Below are 18,247 nucleotides of genomic sequence, written 5' to 3'. Positions count from 1 at the left end.
CAAACTTCAAGACCTTCATGTGGTTGGTATCATTCCTTCAGAACAGTCTTCCAGCTTTCTCCTCAGTATGTAGCGAGGATGTTGTTCTTATTGTTCTTATGAAACTAAGACTTAATGTACAGAATTATGACATAGCCGCCAGATTTGACATTTCACCTACTACTGTGTCAGAAATTTTGAACAGGTGTATTCCTATAATTGCAAAGCAGTTAAAATTTATGATTCACTGGCCTGAAAAGGAAGACATTATTAGAACACTGCCCAAGGTATTTAAGCCAAAATGCAGAAATGCTAGAACCATCATTGACTGCACAGAAATTTTCATTGAAAGACCAGGAAATTTAACTGCGCGGGCATCCACTTGGTCCAACTACAAGCATCATAATACTTTAAAATATCTTGTGGCAATTACTCCATTGGGTGCAATATCATTCATTTCGCGGGCATTCGGCGGAAGGACATCAGACAAAATTGTTACACAAAGGAGTGGGTTTCTGGATTTACTTGAGAATGGAGATCTCGTGTTAGCTGATAGAGGATTTCTAATCAGTGAAGAAGTCACCTCGAGAAACTGTTTTCTTGCTATACCAGCATTTACTAAAGGACAGTCACAATTAACTCAACAACAGGTTGAAACTAGTAGGGCTATGTCACGTGTGCGTATTCATGTGGAAAGAGCAATAGGTAGACTGAAGAATTTCAAAATCCTCAGCACACTTATGTCGATAAGCATGGTTCCCCATTGTGATAGTATTTTAACAATTTGTTCAGCCATTTGCAATCTTCAACCAAAACTTGTAAAGTAAATGATTACGCCGGAACTCATCATAGTATTTAAGGCTTAGTGTTTAATCAGATTCTTCATTTAAGAACTGGCTCAAACCTTTATATACAGTGCTTTAAGGGAAAGACCTCTAGTCATATGCCAAAAGTATCCCGTTAACATTTTAATAGTTAATCATTGTTTTCCTTAGGAAACAGTATAGCAGAAAACTATTAGTAGTTTCTGATGTAAATATAGTTGATATTTATATTTTACACCACCTTCTTACAGTGTGCTTAACACAGTAAAGCAAAACAAGAATGAACATTGTTCAAAAATCTTTTATTTTATTTCATATTTCAAATGTGTATTTTTGTTTAACAGTTTGAATAACAAATTTAGACTTAACATCGATTATTAACGCGTGCTTAACACAGTAACGCAGAAGAGTAAAAAATGTTCAAAATCAGATATTACTTCTGGGGACAGACCTCTAGTCATATGTCAAAAGTATTTTTGTTACATTTTCATAGCTTATCATTGTTTTTATTAAGAAACAGTATATGAGAAAACTATTAGTACTTTCTGATGTGAATATAGTAGATATTTATATTTTACACCACCTTCTTACAGTGTGCTCAACACAGTAGAGCAAATCAAGAATGAAAAAATGTTCAAAATCACATACATTACTTTTGGTCGACAGTTTTGATAGCTAACTCTTTCTAACTTCAATTTTTGTTTAGCAGATTTAAATTCTACATCCAGTAATACCATGTGCTTAACACAGTAAAAGAAAAGAATTTTTTTCATGAATCAAATCTATTAGTATATAGATTTCACAGAACTTTTAACTTTTTCACAGCATTCATCACTATGAGTTCTTATTTGTTTCATCACTATGTTAATTTATTTGTTTTACTATGTTTATTTATTTGTGTCATTATTACTTTGTTAATCATTGTAACAATTACTGGAATACAGAGTAACAACATTGCATATAGTTTGTATCTCTTTCCTAAAGGCTTGTCAAATAAAGCTATACAGTCAAAATTGAGATAAAGACCACTTCCAAATAAGGGCTATAACTATCAAAACTTGCTTATAGAGCTTATGCCACCAATCTCTCTTCTCGTGTAATCCAATAGCTGTGTATATATACTTGGTCAACAATGAAAAACAAGAAAGCTGTGATGGTTCTGGTTCGCTCACCTGACAGATATTACATTTCAGTAATATATATGCTTAACTGAATACAATGTTTTGCCAAGTTAAACATAAAAGACCTCAGCCTAACTATAGATTATTATAAGTTATTGAGCACTATGTCATACCAAACAGACATTATCATAACAAGAATACATATAACATTATAAAACTCCGGATGCATTCTGGTGAAGTTTGCTCAAAATTTCTTAAAAGTATTGACAATGCTTTCCTTTAAAATGTGAATTGTCTGTTGATTTGAAGTGTTCACAAAGGTTTCCTTCTGTTGATATAAATGAGATAATGCTCTTTACAAGAGAAAATAACTTATATTGGTATATTGTTTTCCTATGCATAGTTCACATATGATAAAACATATCTCTAAAGAATAGTGGTGGGTATTGCAAACTTTTTTAAAGAATTCACTCCTGTCATTTTTCAGCGTCTCTAATCCTGTGCCTCTGAGCATTCAGGACACACCCATTTTCCTCTTGGGCACCTTCTAATATTAACACACTCATAATGGAACCATTGAGTAGGGCAGTCTTCATTTACACACTTGATCATACGACCATACTCTGGTTCTTGACAAAGACACCAAAGTTCCTTTTCATCAACATTTTGACCAGTTTCATCCATTGATTCATTTTCATTTGATGGCATGTAAGAATGTTCCAGTTTGCGTGTGACCAGTTCAGGCAGAATAAACTTTAAAAAAAAAATGTTCACATTTTTTAACTAAGCTTTGGCAAAACGGTTCATCTTTAGCTACAGGAACTATAATGTTGTCTTTATTGGTATAGATAAACAGGTCACATCTTGATAATCCGTACACCTGCATCTGCATCTGCACCTGGGTATAGTATCTGTGACTTTTTTTCAAAGTGCCATCAGAGCCCAAACAAAAGTCTTTGTCTTTTATTTCAGTGATCTTTTTGTCTTTGTGTTTGTACGGGCATTTTATTTCAAGAAGGCGCTTTCTGATGACACAGCCAGGAATGGCCTGGTGTGATCAATCATAAGTCCAACAGTTGTCACTTTCATATGTTTATGGTTAGCTTTTTCTGTTTCAACATACTTATATCTTGCTTTCTCCTCATTATCAGTTCCCCATTTCACAGCAGTTTTTCCAGATAACGTGTAGCACTTACTGCCAGTGATTCGTCGCACAAGATTATCAGGATTAGTAGCCTCCCTTCTTACAAGAATCAAGAATATCATGTGCCTTGGTTGCTGTGATTCTTCCATTACGTTGTTCGGACCATACTGGACAAACTGACTGTCCACATGTCTCTCTCTCTAAGTCTTTTGCCTGTTTTTCATTACATTTATATTTGACCATATATCTTTAAATGTTTTATCACTGTGAACAGAATTTGAGCCGTGCTCTCTATACAGGTCTCTGAGAGGTTGAACATGCTGTTGGTAGTCTCCACCTTCTGAAGCTGTTTCAGTCTCTTCTGGATCTAGATGTACGCGGGATAGTCGAGAAAAACACAGCATCAGGGCAAACTTTTTTCAATGACTCAAGAACGGATGTATCTGGAAGAAGATCCTTTCCTGTCGGAATCACAGATTCTATGGGTTTATTTCTCCTTCCCTTAATCAGTGGCTGCAACTCTGTAACTGTCACTGGCTCCAACTACAACAACAATAATAAGATCATTTATAAACATGCATATAATAAATTTTGGACAGTACCATTTGCTGTTTAAAGGGGTGCTCGCCAAAAAGATACTGACTGAATGGCGTACAGTGTAGATCATGATCAGACTGCACGGATGTCATTGTTGTAAGTCATCATTAGAGGTCAGTACTGGTTTTTCGTGGTTAACTTGAAATTGACATTATAAGCTTAAAGTTAAAATGAATAAATTATTATTAACTAATGTGAAAGTCAAATACCTCCTTGCGAAAAGCTTTGTTCCACTTGCATGCGTCACTGGTTACAGATTGACAGGTAAGTCCCAATTTCACCCCTATTTCCATCTTAAAGAGAAGGGCTGCTACATGGCTGCAAACCTCTCCCAAACTGCAAATGAAATTATGAAGAAATAAACGTTATGGTATTCACACAAGTATACAACAATGATATGAGCCATGCCACGAGAAAACCAACACAGTGTGTTTGCGACCGGCACGAATCAAGACCAGACTGCTCATCCTCGCAGTATTGTCATGATCCATGATGTTCGCTTTCAAACCCTATTGTAATTAGAAAAACCGTTAGTGAAAAGCATGGATCCTGATCACACAGTGTGGATGCGCAGCTGGTCTGGATCCATGCAGGTCGCAAAGCCACTATCCTTGTTTTCTCATGACGTGGCTCAAATGATAACGGATGTGTCTTTCTTCATAAAGGCTTGATATTTGAAGTCTTGAAAGGTATTGCCTGTCGGCCGCTCAATCCAGGGGTCGTGGGTACGAGCCTCACTGGTGTCACGACCATGACTTCTCATATGACACCAGTACTGGTTTTTCCAGGAAGTGGTCTCGAGAGTGGTTTCAATAAGCTTGAAGCTTTCATCAGAACTAAAGGGAGTGCTGTTGACAAATGAGCTTCCCTTTTATACCCCATTTGAAAATTGAATATATTCATGTAGTGAAATAATTCATTCGCGATTGTTATTTCTTATTTGTGAAGAATAATGCATTTATTTTTTCAAACCATAAAAAATAAGTAAAAATCAAGAAAATTTACCCAGCTTGACAGGTACAGTGTGCACAAAACACAGAAGCTGTCTTCTTGTTCAGATAAGCCCATGGTAGGTGAGGTTTTTCAGTAATTCTCTGCGAAGGAGTGACTTTGGCTCTCACAGCACAATATGGAACGTTGTCTCCTATATCATGATACTCAATGACCTGAACATGCCCACTGATCACGAACCTGGAATCACATGAAACATATTTCAATCAATACTTTTTAACTGAATCACATATCACAAAATGTTTGTACATATCACAAAATGTTTGTACACAGCAAGCAACATATAGGATAAGTAATAATCCACAAGGTTGAATAGCTTTAATGAGGAAGGGATACTGACTCCCCATATACAGTATATACTCCCTGTTACACCCCTGAAAACAAATACATTGAAAAATACATATAACACATGCCTGATATGTGTAAACAGCTGCTATATATAGAGGTAAAGTAGCTGTAGCTAGCTACTTGTAATTAACAATCATAAAGTTGTATTAAATACGACTTACCTGTTCGTAGTCGACTAAAGTCGGTAGAAGTAGAAGTTTTGATGTTTACTGAAGGAAAGCTGGTGAAAGAGTGGGGTTTGACAACTTCTCGCGCCCACGTACGTCAGTTCCGGTATGCTTGATTTAAGTAAATAGTGGAATGGAACATGTTCCTCCCATAATCGAGCTGATGATCGTCGGCAGTAGTTACCTCCGTAAACTGACAAAGTGTAGGGCTACGACACTCCTCCCCATTTTATGGAACCGGTCATCACCATTTAGAATTAATAAGGTAACCCAAATTACCAAGTTTGGTGTGTGTGTGATAACCAGGATGCGCATCCAAGATTATTGATATTGACCAAAGGAAAATATAATTTTAAAACTCATTTATATAAAAACCCATATTATTTAAAATACGTCCCCAAATTTAATAAAACCTTTAAAATTATTATACACCAACGTACATATTTACAATTTAGTTATCCGTCCAGTTACTAGGGAAATGAAATCAGGCCAGTTTTCCAGGATTATCTGGAATTCCGACTGATCATTCTGGAATGTATCAATATTATTACCCAAATCAGGGTCAAATAGTCAGACAAGATTTCCCGGGTAAAAATTATAGTGAACCTGTGAACAAATGTACAAAAATAATACAAAAAAAGAATATCTACTCAGGTCAAACTGAAACTTGTTTCTTTAGAATTTGTATAAATCCTTGGCATTCTTTACCGAAGCATGTAGCAAGCGATCCAAGGCGACCCCACGGACTTCGGAAACCAACTTGGCAACATCTCCTACGAATGCAGGAGTGTTGATTATTTTACACTCTTGGAGATCCCCTTTACAGGGGGCGAATAAGGGGCATCGGTTTCCAAGAGAATTCGGTCTAACGAAATCGCCCGGAGCGCCGCTACCTGCTGAGGTCCGAAATGGGCCACATTGGCATTGAATCCATAATAGCAATTTGGAAAAGACGTCGCCCAAGATGCGACTACGGATAAATCTCCACTGAAACAATGGAGGTGGATAGGCTGGGATTTCCGACAAATGGAACTAACGATTTCCAGTCCGGTGTGGAACACGGAAAAGTCAGCAGGGATTTCTCCCCTTAGGTGGAGAATAAGCACCCTGTTTGTGTCAGAAACCCGAAGCAAATCCTTAAACACCTGTATTTGTGTAGACCGTGTGATCCTAGGCTCTGTCCAGTCCAAACCTATTTCCCCAAGTCCAACTGTTGCTGGATTATTTAGAATTCCAACCAGATCGCCAAGTAGTTTCTGGGAGAATTCTCGTACTTTCCTCGGATGGAGACCAATGGATATCTTGAGTCTAGAATCCGAGGGAAAGAGGGTTGGGTAGCTATCCGGATCACAAAAATTGGCGACCATTCCCAGTAACCTCACAGGAACCAGAGGACTCACCACCTGCCGAAACTCCAAGATCTCAGTAAGGAGATCATCAGGTGATAGATTGTGTGATTTCTTTAGTACTCTGCTCCCCGTACGGTCTAAATGAAAATGACAATCTATAGCATCCACTTCATTGGATAGCATGGTAGAATTGTCGCAAGGATTGGATGTTACCTGAGATTGTGAAGAATTGGCTTCCGTTTCATTGTACTGCAACCTCGGCTTTTTGGGGGGATTGGGGGTAACTGTAATTTGTAATGAGTTATGATCCCCTGTGGCAACTTCTTTGAAACCCTTGCGGTTCTCCTAATGCAGTGGTCCTGACATTTTTAGGTACTTCCAAGTGTAATTGGGTCCCAGTTTCATCACAGAAGGTTGCAAATTCTTCCCTTTTTTCGAGAGAGAGATATTTGCAAGTCGTTACTATGACCCTCCAGTGAATGAGACAAGCCAACGAATTAATAGGTGACAGAGTGAACACATTGGGGGCTTGCCAACCTTGATTGAAACAAAGAAGTTGCATTGCTCTTTGACTGTTATCTGACACAGAGCAGTTTATAAGGTAGAGCAGAGTTGACGTTTGGAAATCAACTAACTCTTCAAGACCAGCCTTTGGTCCCAATAGTAACCTAGACAATAACTGGAGACATTCCACCCGTGCTTGATGGAATGCTGGATCATTGGCTTGGGTTTCAGTTTCTTGATCAATGAATAAAACTGAAAGGGGGAATCGATTGGCGTGCCAGCGGAGGCGTCTTGAATGCTTTCCGCACAGTGGACATACACTCCAACCTTGGGTTTTGGGTTTAGTACGGGTTATAGGATTTTCTTTTTGAATAACGATTTTGAAATCCTGATGGGTTACAGGAGTTGGTTTTGACCTTTCTCCTATGGGCAGATTATGACCATCATGACCAACAGGAGTTGTACTTGACCTATAGGAACTATTCCAGATAGTTTTGGTTGCTATATATTTAGTACAATTAACAGGAATTTTGCCTTGACCGTACTACCTGAAGTTTCCAGGATTTCTGGTCGAGGCTCTTCAGCAACATAGTCAGGTAATGCGACTTGAAGATTAGCTTGAACCGTACTACCGGAGTTTTCCAGGATTTCCGGTTGAGCTTCTTCAGGTAAAGGATCAGGTAGTGTGATCTGGAGAGGTTTCTGAACTGTACTACCGGAATTTTCCAGGATTTCCAGTTGAGAGTCCTCAGAAGCCTTCATTGGACACTCTCCTTTGTCAACACTCTCCTGGTTTCAGAGTTAGTTTGACCTGTATAAGTTACAGTTTCAGCACGAACTGGTGTTAATGGATTCGGTAGAACTGAATCTGTATTAAATCAGGTTCAATCCTCAAATAGAATCCACAGTGGCTGAACTGGACGGATTAACTGGTACAGCATTGTTAAGAGAGACCGCCTTCCTTTTAGCAGGTCTCTTACGAGAAATAAAAGGGGGGAATACATCATTGACCCCTGTACCGCAAAAAAGCAGCTAGCATTTTTTCTAGCCTCTTTAAGCCAGTTTCGGTGCGGTTGATTCATGTTCTTGGCTATTTGGGCCTGTTGGATAACAATACGTTTAAAATCATCTTCCCCCAACCCATATAAACAAGACAAGTCTTTGAACATTTGGTACGGGTGTAGTAAGCGACCTTCTTGAGTAGCGGCATCCATTTTAGCGATGGTGCAGTTAATCAGGTCCCAATTGGGGGTTAACGATGCCATAATCAGACTGAAATGATAATGATTATCCACAGGTCATCAATTAACTCCGTGAACATAGCGGGCATGAGTATTTATCGATTTCTTATAGCATCGTCTGAGGAGACGTTCACACAGGCGCCATGATACCATTCGGTACAATAATCACATTGAATCATAAATTCACCTGTGTAAGGCCGTCTACAAAGACAATACAAGGTACTAGTTTTCCCCCGTGACTCAGTTGGTATGGACTTTACCAATAATGGGAAATTATCTTTATATTTCTCTAACCAGACCGGTAGCTTCCTGACTTTACAAGGGGCTAACTTATCATGGTTAGCCACACAGATTGCATTTCGTAATTTGATTCGGTACAGGTACGAATTTAATTTAGCCACTATGATACCTGGACCTTTCCAAGGGGGTTGTAACTTTTTGCACTTACCCTTTATAGAGGCTGAATCAAGGATGTAAACAAGGTCTCCTGGATTGTATGATCTGTGATGCAAACGTAAATCATAGTCCCTTTTCATTCTTTCTTGACTTGTATTGAGAGTTTTGCGAGCTACCTCATGTGCTTTGGAGTTTGCATTTTTCTAGTTCAGAGACTAACTCTCCAACATCAGCAGTTTTAGATGGTGTGGGAAACATGATGTTTACAGGATGATTTACCTCCCTCCCTAACATTAATTTGTTTGGAGTGAAGCCCGTGGACCTGTTAACACTTGACCTTATTGCACTGGCTATTTGTGCCAAGTATTTATCCCACTGAGTCTGGTTATTCCCAATATAGCAACGGATAGCGTTCATCAAGGTTAAATTTGTACGTTCTGCTTGACCATTAGAAGAGGGTCTATAGGGAGTTGTACGAGCTTTATGTATATGGAGCATTTCACAAATTTTTGTGAAAAGTTGACTCTCGAAATTCCGCCCTGATCCGTATAAATTTCGAATGGATAGCCGAATCTGGTAAAAAATTGGTTCACAGCGGCATGAGCAGTCACCTCTGCTGTTTGTGAAGGCAGTGGGACACACTCTATCCACTTAGTGAACTGATCGACCATCATGAGAATGTATTCATTCCCGTTTTTTCGTTTTTGGGGAGTGGGCCCTAAAAAATCAAGATGTACTCGCTCCATTGGTGACCCAGCATGAAATTTTGTCATGGGAGCCCGTGATATCTTACTTCCCTTTTACTTTGCTTACAGATGGCACAAGAAGAAATGTACTGTTCAATATCATTTTCATTCCTGACCAATAATATTTACATTTGACTTTAGCTAGGACTCTATCTCTTCCTTGATGACCTGATGATGGAATATCATAAATCAATTCTAAAATAGATGTTTTCAAATTTTCGGGAACAAGTAAAAGTATTTCATCATGTTTGTTTCTAAACCAAATAACATTATTTTTTAGAAAAAATCTGTCTCTATTGTTCCAATATTTCTTAGTTTTGGAATTACCCAAAAAATATAGTTCCTTCGGAAGGGATAGTACCATCTGTAAGCCAGTTTCGCAAAATTGACAAATTTTGGTCATCCGCTTGTTTTTGAACTATTTCTTGGTTCTGATGTCCCATATGGTTGTTACACTCCTACAAACCTTGGTTATGGAAGGATTGTGGGAACTGGGACATAGCAAAATGACTGGTCCAGGGGTTCCCACAATATCTAAATGGGAATGCAACAAGTTATCTTCATTTTCACAAGAAACAGTTTTTGTATAGTCAGAATGTCGTGATCTATCGGATTCTGCGTTACTTAATACTGAACTCGGGCCAATTCTTGTCGGGCCTATTTTCAGAAAAAGTGTTAGCATCCATTGTAGAATCAGACATATTATCTACATCAGGTAAGTTTGGCCAATTCTTGTAAAGGCCAACTTATGTCTCTTGAAGGTTCTGACCAATTTAGGGTACATTCACAAATAGAGTTTTGGTCATGAGTAGTGAAGTTTTTCCATGAGGACAACGGAATCACATCATCTACATCCTTGGCAAAATTTGACCAATTATCATGGGCTCTTACACATTTTGAACAACCACGACAAGGCAGACTTTCTAGAATTTCACTTCCTAGCTTGTAATTTGGACAGTCTATCATGTCTCTATCTGGAATTCTTGACAAGGCATCGGCATTAGTATGTTTATGACCTTTGCGATGCTGAATTTTGATATTATATTGACTGAGCTCTTCTATCCAGCGGGCTATTTGGCCTTGTGGATTTTTGAAGTTCAGCAGCCATGTCAAACTACTGTGGTCAGATCTTACAATTACTGGTCGGCCTAACAAATAATGCCGGAATTGCCTTGTAAATCGTACTACAGCTAGAAGTTCTTTTCTAGTGGTACAGTACTTTTTCTGTTCTGCAGTCAAAGAGTAACTACCATAGGCTATGACTTTTTCTTCATTGTTTTGAATTTGTATGAATTCACACCCAATAGCCAAGTCACTGGCATCACAATCTAGAATGAATTGACCTTCATTATTTGGTAGAGCTAAGACAGGTGGTGAGGTTAAATTTTGCTTAATTTGATTAAATGCAATTTCTTGTTCATTTTCCCACCGAAAAGGTTCTTTGCCTGTGATTTGATATAGAGGGGCAGCTAATTTTATAATTCGGTATGAACGACCTATGATAGTTAGTTAGACCCAAGAATTTTTGTACTTCCTTCTTATTTTTAGGAATTGGCCAATCTTTGACTGCAGCTATATGTGTATCGCTGATTTCCAGACCATTTTTATCTACTAATCGGCCAAGGAATTCTACCTTTTTCTGGAAAAATTCGCATTTTTAGGCTTCAACTTTAGTTTATATTGTCTTAGCCGTGCGAAGACTTTTTCCAAATTTTTAAGGTGGTTTTCAAACGTTCTACCCATAACCAGAATATATCAAAAAGGCAAGGACGATATTCCAATTTAGCCCATGTAGGATTAAATTCATGACCCTAGAGAATGTGGCAGGAGCATTGCATAAACCAAAAGCCATTTTTACAAAAATCGTAAAGGCCGTACTTTGTTAGGAATGCAGTTTTCTTTTGATCTTCCTTCGCTACTTTAATTTGCCAGTAGGCGGAAATTGCATCAAGTTTAGAAAACCATTCATTTCCCTGCAAAGTATCCAGACATTCTTCTACATTAGGGAGAGGAAAAACATCCTTGACCGTTGATTGATTAAGAGCGCGGTAGTCCAGGCACCATCTGACTGAGTTGTCCCTTTTACGAATAAGGACAGGGGCAGATGCCCATTCAGAAACTGATGGCTGGATGACACCTGCTTTAAGCATTTTTTGTAGATGTGCTTCTTCCTCTGCAGCAAAATGCAGGGGAGTACGTCTCAGTTTTGTTTTGATTGGTTTTGTGTCGCCGTATCAATTTTATGTTCTATTTCACTAAAATTTCCAAGATCAAATTCATCTCGAGCGAACACATCTTGATATTCAACTAACAATTTACCGAATAAGATTTTTGAGATTCTTTAGTTCTAAAGTAGATTTTTGAAACATGGTCTGTTAGATGGCCCGGTATATGCGATTCAGAACATTCATTCATGAATTCTTGCTCCGCCTCTTCTGAATTTTGAGAGACATTAGTTTTCTGAACTTGAGGGGCCAACTTCATTTAATCGTCAGGCCCAGGCAAGATCTCAGTAACTTCATTTGCCTCTGCAATAGGTTTAGTCTTTTTTAAGAGTTATGTACCTATCCGTGATGTTCAACACGCAAATTTTAAGTTCGTTATTTGCAGCATGAACAGTTCTTGGTACCAAGACTTTTAATCCTGATACAGGTTCAATCATATAGTCAGGCATGGGAGTACTTAGTTTGCATTTGACATGTGCTACAGAGTTGGGTGGTAATACTGTACGTTTACTCACTGTTACTTTGGCTACTCTAATAGGCCTTTGAGAATGTCCTACATTTAAAGATACATGTTCATCTTTAATCTCCAAATAAGGCATATTATTGTCCTTAATTTCAGGGATACTTATTTTCATACCATGTTTCTGCATAAAGTCCAATCCCAGTAACATGTCATCCTCAATAGGAGCTACATGAATAATCTCTGAATATGAATTGTTACCAAGATTAATCTTTACTGGACCTATGACGTATCCGTCCATGGTTTAATTCCCTACCCGCTGTGAACATTTTGATCTTTTCAAAATTGGAGGCTTTGGGTCTAGCTTGTTGAAGATTTTATCAGATATTAACGATACCTCAGCAGCTGTATCTAATATTGCTGTTGTATCGATATTTCCCAGATTAATCTTCAAATTAAGCATAGAATTTGAACGTAATTGACAGATATTTATGCCTTCAGTTTCGGGAATTGAGTGTAATTCAGGATTTGTGTCAGGATTGTTATCCGATTTATTATCCTGCATACAACACAGAAGGGAATCGTTTAAAAGGGAACGACTACCATTCGGTATTGGATAATTATCCGTCTCTAATTTCTGATTTTTAGCATCGGTCATAGCCGAACTATTTAAATCATTTTTGTCAACTGGATGTTTATCTATATTTGACCTATTTTTTTGGCAAGTCGAGGCCTTCTAAAGACTCATGAGACGGGGTCGGGCTTAGGCCTCGTTGTCCGACCCGGATTTTGTTTAAAGAATCTTCGTCAGTTTTTTGTATTTGAGACTAATGATACTGATTTATTGTTAGGACATTCATTCTTATAATGACCCTCTTTACCGCATCCAAAGCAGGTAATGATAGTCTTATTCCTAGAAGGGGAAGGACTGCTATATTGCCTACGAGATTGCCTACTGTTTACTAAGGTTGTCAATTTTGACACGCTTGTAGCCAAAGTATCTATTTTAGATTCCATAGCAGTCATTCTTTCTTCGAAACCTTTAAGTGTTCCCATTTGAACGTGACCTTTTTGCCTGACCATAGGATTGTTTGAAAGTACAGACTTTTTCTGGGTATGGGCCTCACTAGTAGATCTGGTCTTATCTGATGAACGGCTTTTCACAGATTGAATCAGAAAAGTATCTTGATCAGATCATCATCAGAACTTTGATATTGAACCGATCTGATGTCAATTCTGTTCCTAGTTTCATCAAATTTGACCGATTTCTTTTTACCAAAGATAATTGCATTGTTATGTTGGAACCATCGGACTCGGTCAATAGCGTCCTCAATGGTAGCAGGACGTATATTTGCAGCATATTGACCACTTTCCCTATCAATACAGCCCTGGCAGAAACGCATAACGGCCATTGAACTAACTTTATTGTCAGGTAAATCAACGTATGCCCTATGTGCGAGATCTAAAATCCTTTCAGCCCATTCATTTAGATTTTCGTTAGGGGTTTGCTTGGTATTGTGAAAGGTCAGTATCAATGTCTCGGGTAGATCTCTGAAGTCGAATCGTTTTTCAAACTTTTTGATGAGATCGAAATATTCGATCTCCGGGTTTCTACTAGTGACATGATAATAGAATTCACTGGCTTTACTTTCTAAGACCCAACATAAGGCACGTTTTCTTTCCCTGCCAGACCACTGCATTTCTTCGGAAAATGACGAGAATTTTGTATAGAAAGCCCGCCAGTCCCCGGTACCATCATAACAAATAGATTTTGGAATTTTCCAATCTTTGGCTTGATTGTAAGGTCTTTGACCCTGTCTGCCTACATTTACATTGTCACCTAGATCCGCGGTTTGAGCTGGATATCTAGAGGACTTAGATCGGTTGTATCATCAGGATAGTTTCCAACGTTTGAGGGAAAACTATCCATGTAGTTATTTGCCCAGTTAGAATTTCCCGTATTTGCTGGAGTGTTAGCCCTAATAGATTCCCAATGGGTTGGAATTCTATTATTTGGATTGTATGGAAAATTGGTATATGACCCCTCCCCAACATAATTTTCAAAGTTTCTAGACATTTGATTATATGGGGTGTACGGAGTATATATCTTTGATTGGAATAATCCTCAGATTGCACTGAAGGATTACCCATAGGATACTCGGGTATTCTGGTCTATATGGGTCACTAGGGGTGTGTCCATATGCACATGTGGGGTATCATAATTTCCTGGAAATCTAGGGAGTTGTTGCCTTTGATAAATATTTCCGGAAGTTTCTTGTTTCAATTTCTGGTTTTGGGGGAAATATTTTTGATTCTTGTCCAGAATTGCCCATCACTTTGTCTATTTAAAGATTCCCTTTCAAACTGTTTCTATTAAACTCTCTAGTTGGTGTATCTTCATGAGAGTATCTTTGCCAAAATTATATTGATTCCCAGTTAGCTTTGGACGGGCCCTAATTGGCGATTATCTTGTTTACCAATTTTCCTTTGGCTAAATTTACTCCCTGGAATTTCTCCTGGTAACTACCTATTACATTAGGCTGGTCCCTTTTCCCTATCCCCCCTGACGTCTGGATTGATTCGCCCGTGGTTCACGGTTTCGTCATCCGCGTCAGGGCGACCCATTGGGACCTCTAATGTGCCACGTGTTTGGTCTTCCTTTTGTTCTTGAGTATTATCTATTTGCCCTGATTGATCTTCAGTTTGCGTGGAACTGGGTTCATTTAGCTCTGAGGGCTTACTTACAGGAATTTCAACAGGATCCTGCGCATTCATATCTAAAGGTTCAGTTTGGTTGGGATTTAAAGACATTTATCTACATCTTCCTGAAAGCTTATTAATTCCTCTTCTTCAGCAATTTTTGGGAGTGTAGGTTCAACATTTTCCGCCATAATTTCAATAGGGTCAGTTGAAGAAATCAAATAGAGACTATCTACCCTTGGTGCTATCTTTTTTAAAATAATCAGGTTCAATAGTGTATTTTCGCCTATAAGTCAAAATTTTATTGGCTATTTTGTTTCCAATAAATGGTATTCTCAATAAATCTGATCTTGTAGCTCTGTGTATGTTAAGTTTCGGTTGATCAGACATAAGTTTTAACAAAAATAGCTCCTAAACCTTAAGATTAGAAAGAGCAGGTTTCGTTGTTAAATATATCCTGAAGACTTTTAATAGATATACAATATCCAGTATAGCTGGATTAAACACGTGGTCTTATATGTGAATATATCCAGTGATATCAGTATTTTCATGTAAAGCATGAAAACCAATAATCTGGAATTTCACTTCTGTTCGGTTTTATCACCGATAATTGGGCTGAATCCCTTTGCCAGGGGGATTCAGAGACAAACTATGACCAAATATTCTCCCCAAAATTTGAAGGAGTAATATCTAAGGTCGCAACCTACTTGGTTTCAAGTTGTCTTCTCTACCCTTGATATGTGCGGCTTGAGCCTTGCTACACAGGTAAATCGTACAGCTGGCCTTTGCTGAGTGTTGAACAGTATCAGCGCCTATAAATAAAAAAGTATTGGCAGTAAAATGTGCCCAGTGAATTTATAAATTCATAGATTGAACAATTTTTATTCAAAGTGTTCTTTTTGAAAAAAAATAGTTAATATGTATTAAACAACTATTTTAGGCCGAAATGTTTCGAGATTATTTACCCGGCATATCTAACCAATAACTATTCAAGTTGAATTCCGGAATGAATTACAGCCCATATTAATCAAGTAAAAATACCAAGAATGAACAAAGAATATCTCACACATAAGTTCCACGTAAGAGACATAAAATATTTATCTACCGAGACTGGTGAATACTGTAACAAGTATGCCCATTGCAAATCCTGTGGTAAAAATACAAAAATTTAACACCAAGATCTCACCAGTGCCCAGGGCTCCTTCAGGGATCTATTATAACTCCTAAGCCTGTCGGGAGCTTTATTTAAAAACATTTACCACTGTTTGAGTTCCGGTCAAAAATAAAAAATTATAACCACATATATAGGCAATGAAATTTTTTAACAGCAACACCGTTGTCGATTTACATCAATAGATTAAATCTATATGCCATCTCCCCCTTAGAAAACTCAAGATGTGTGAAACAAACCTGATAAAATTCAAAAAATAAATATGGCTGAACAAGTATTTCCGGTTTCCGGTTTCTTGAAATTGGAAAATGAAAGCTCTCAAAAGTAGAATTTATATCTGAAAACATCCGAGCCCCACAGCTAAAATATAATTGAAATACATAAGAACCTATCATAGTAATTTAAATTGAAAAAAATATTTCTAACCAAATTTTTCAACTACAAGGTGACATTCACCTCAAATCGATGGCCGCCATATATGCACATATCCTTTTGAATGGATATTTCCATTCCTGGCAAAATGACCGCTACAGGCCGCGTAGCAGCGCCAGTAAAGTAGCTGTAGCTAGCTACTTGTAATTAACAATCATAAAGTTGTATTAAATACGACTTACCTGTTCGTAGTCGACTAAAGTCGGTAGAAGTAGAAGTTTTGATGTTTACTTAAGGAAAGCTGGTGAAAGAGTGGGGTTTGACAACTTCTCGCGCCCACGTACGTCAGTTCCGGTATGCTTGATTTAAGTAAATAGTGGAATGGAACATGTTCCTCCCATAATCGAGCTGATGATCGTCGGCAGTAGTTACCTCCGTAAACTGACAAAGTGTAGGGCTACGACAGAGGTTTACAATCTAGTAGCATGGAACCTTACTAGTCAAAATTCGACGTTCAGATATTTTTATATTTTCAAGGACCAAATAATGGAGGACAAATCACAGCAAAGGCACAAATATATGCAATATTGTTACACAGAAAACAAAAATTTAGGTACCTGTACGCATCTAACGATTTGTACGCTTTCAATGACTCTCGTGTATAAGATCCAGGAGTTTCGATGAGGTAATTCCAAATATCGTAATATTCTATGTCCGGCCATAACGTTGGATCATCTTTCCACTCTGATTTTAGCAAGTATAGATCTGGAAGCATACACTGACCGAAATCATAAAGTAATTTAACACCATATCTCTGTCTTGCCTCCAGGGGTAACTTTTTTGCGTAATCTGACAGTTTAATTTCATCTGATAATGGATCGATTCTTTTACGGGTCAACAAAAGGTCATCCATTGTTGTTTGTTTTGCCCACCGGCGTAATGCGCATGCGCGGAAAAGCGTCGGTTTGTTTACAAACACGATCTCTCCTATTTCCTTTATTTCTTATTAAAAGTTATCTTTTAATAAAAGGCTGTTATTCAGTTTAAAATATCCTTTTCCTTTCGGTCGATTTTGTATATTCAGGGCTAAACTTTTTTTTGAATGATCTGACTTATATCCTACATCTATTTCACATGAATTTGTATTATTGACAAGACTTTGAGATATTAGAAAATAGTCTAGTCTACAGAAAATAGGCGGTTTATCGCTAGAGTGCCAAGTAAATTGTGATTTATTGGGATTTTTTACTCTCCAGATGTCGCAAATATCAAATTTTTCCATTATTGCTTTTAATAATTTTCTGCATTTTTTATGAGTATTTGAATGCCCGTTCTTTTTGTCTAATTCTGGATCTAAAACTGTATTTACATCGCCTCCCAATATTACATTTTTACCTTCATGCTCTGTAAGAAATTCTTCTAATTTACTTAAAATTGAAATGTCATCATTATTCGGTCCATAAATGTTTACTATCACAAAAGATTTCTCTTCAATGTCTAGTTCAATCGCTATTAAATGATCCCTGACTATGTCTGTAAATTTAATGTTTTCGTATGTAAAGTGGTTGTTTAACAAGATGCATGTACCTGCACTGTTACTTTTTTCTCCACTAAAATATGACCCCTTTCCCCAATCTGATTGCCAAGTACTACTTATATATCTATTTAAGTGAGTTTCTTGCAAAAGATACATATCACACCTTTGCTATTTTAGCCACTGGAATAACTGTTTACGTTTCGTCATTATAATAGTTGCTAGATCTGGAATTTTGTATTATTCGGCTTTCATGGATTTTGCAAGGACGGATCACACTCGGCGCTTGCGCGCCTCGTGAGATCCGATCTAGCAAAGTCCATTCAAGCCGAATAAAGCATCCCAGATCGAGCTACTA

The 18,247-nt window shown here is 37.8% G+C and overlaps 3 protein-coding genes across 4 annotated transcripts; 1 reads left to right on the top strand and 2 right to left on the bottom strand.

Moving 5' to 3' along the window:
- The first annotated feature begins 17 nt into the window (after positions 1-17).
- Positions 18-2,263, top strand: LOC123533453 (uncharacterized). The gene has a single exon (XM_053548552.1). It carries the CDS (start codon positions 18-20, stop codon positions 804-806), a length of 789 nt encoding a protein of 262 aa, XP_053404527.1. The 3' UTR covers positions 807-2,263.
- A 153-nt stretch (positions 2,264-2,416) lies between these two features.
- Positions 2,417-3,217, bottom strand: LOC128558320 (uncharacterized). The gene is made up of 2 exons (XM_053547247.1): positions 2,999-3,217; positions 2,417-2,677 (listed from the first exon to the last, which is right to left on the bottom strand). The coding sequence occupies exons 1-2, from the start codon at positions 3,215-3,217 to the stop codon at positions 2,417-2,419; spliced, it is 480 nt and encodes a 159-aa protein (XP_053403222.1).
- LOC123534786 (uncharacterized) lies at positions 2,497-17,340 on the bottom strand. Of its 2 annotated transcripts, XM_053548551.1 has the most exons (4): positions 16,973-17,340; positions 4,671-4,856; positions 3,875-4,001; positions 2,497-3,611 (listed from the first exon to the last, which is right to left on the bottom strand). In XM_053548551.1, exons 1-4 carry the CDS (start codon positions 17,266-17,268, stop codon positions 3,420-3,422), a joined length of 801 nt encoding a protein of 266 aa, XP_053404526.1. In that variant the 5' UTR covers positions 17,269-17,340; the 3' UTR covers positions 2,497-3,419. The 2 variants fall into 2 exon arrangements, 1 of the variants encoding a protein (XP_053404526.1); XR_008371775.1 differs by lacking the exons at positions 2,497-3,611; positions 3,875-4,001; positions 16,973-17,340 and adding an exon at positions 5,186-7,100 and having other exon boundaries at positions 4,719-4,856.
- Between the last annotated feature and the right edge of the window lie 907 nt (positions 17,341-18,247).

Source organism: Mercenaria mercenaria, chromosome 7 (genome assembly GCF_021730395.1).
Source record: "Mercenaria mercenaria strain notata chromosome 7, MADL_Memer_1, whole genome shotgun sequence".
Lineage (NCBI taxonomy): Eukaryota > Metazoa > Mollusca > Bivalvia > Venerida > Veneridae > Mercenaria > Mercenaria mercenaria.
The sequence above is the reverse complement of the archived record's forward strand: the minus strand, read 5'-3'. Positions and strand labels throughout refer to the sequence as shown.

Coding starts and splice junctions, on each gene's coding strand:
- LOC123533453 (XM_053548552.1), top strand. CDS start 18: ATGTGGTTGGTATCATTCCTTCAGAACAGTCTTCCAGCTTTCTCCTCA.
- LOC128558320 (XM_053547247.1), bottom strand. CDS start 3,217: ATGGAAGAATCACAGCAACCAAGGCACATGATATTCTTGATTCTTGTA. Junction 2,678..2,998: donor AACATATGAAAGTGACAACT/GTTGGACTTATG, acceptor TTTTTTTTAAAG/TTTATTCTGCCTGAACTGGT.
- LOC123534786 (XM_053548551.1), bottom strand. CDS start 17,268: ATGGATGACCTTTTGTTGACCCGTAAAAGAATCGATCCATTATCAGAT. Junction 4,002..4,670: donor CACTGTACCTGTCAAGCTGG/GTAAATTTTCTT, acceptor TTTCATTTGCAG/TTTGGGAGAGGTTTGCAGCC. Junction 3,612..3,874: donor ACAAAGCTTTTCGCAAGGAG/GTATTTGACTTT, acceptor TTGTTGTTGTAG/TTGGAGCCAGTGACAGTTAC.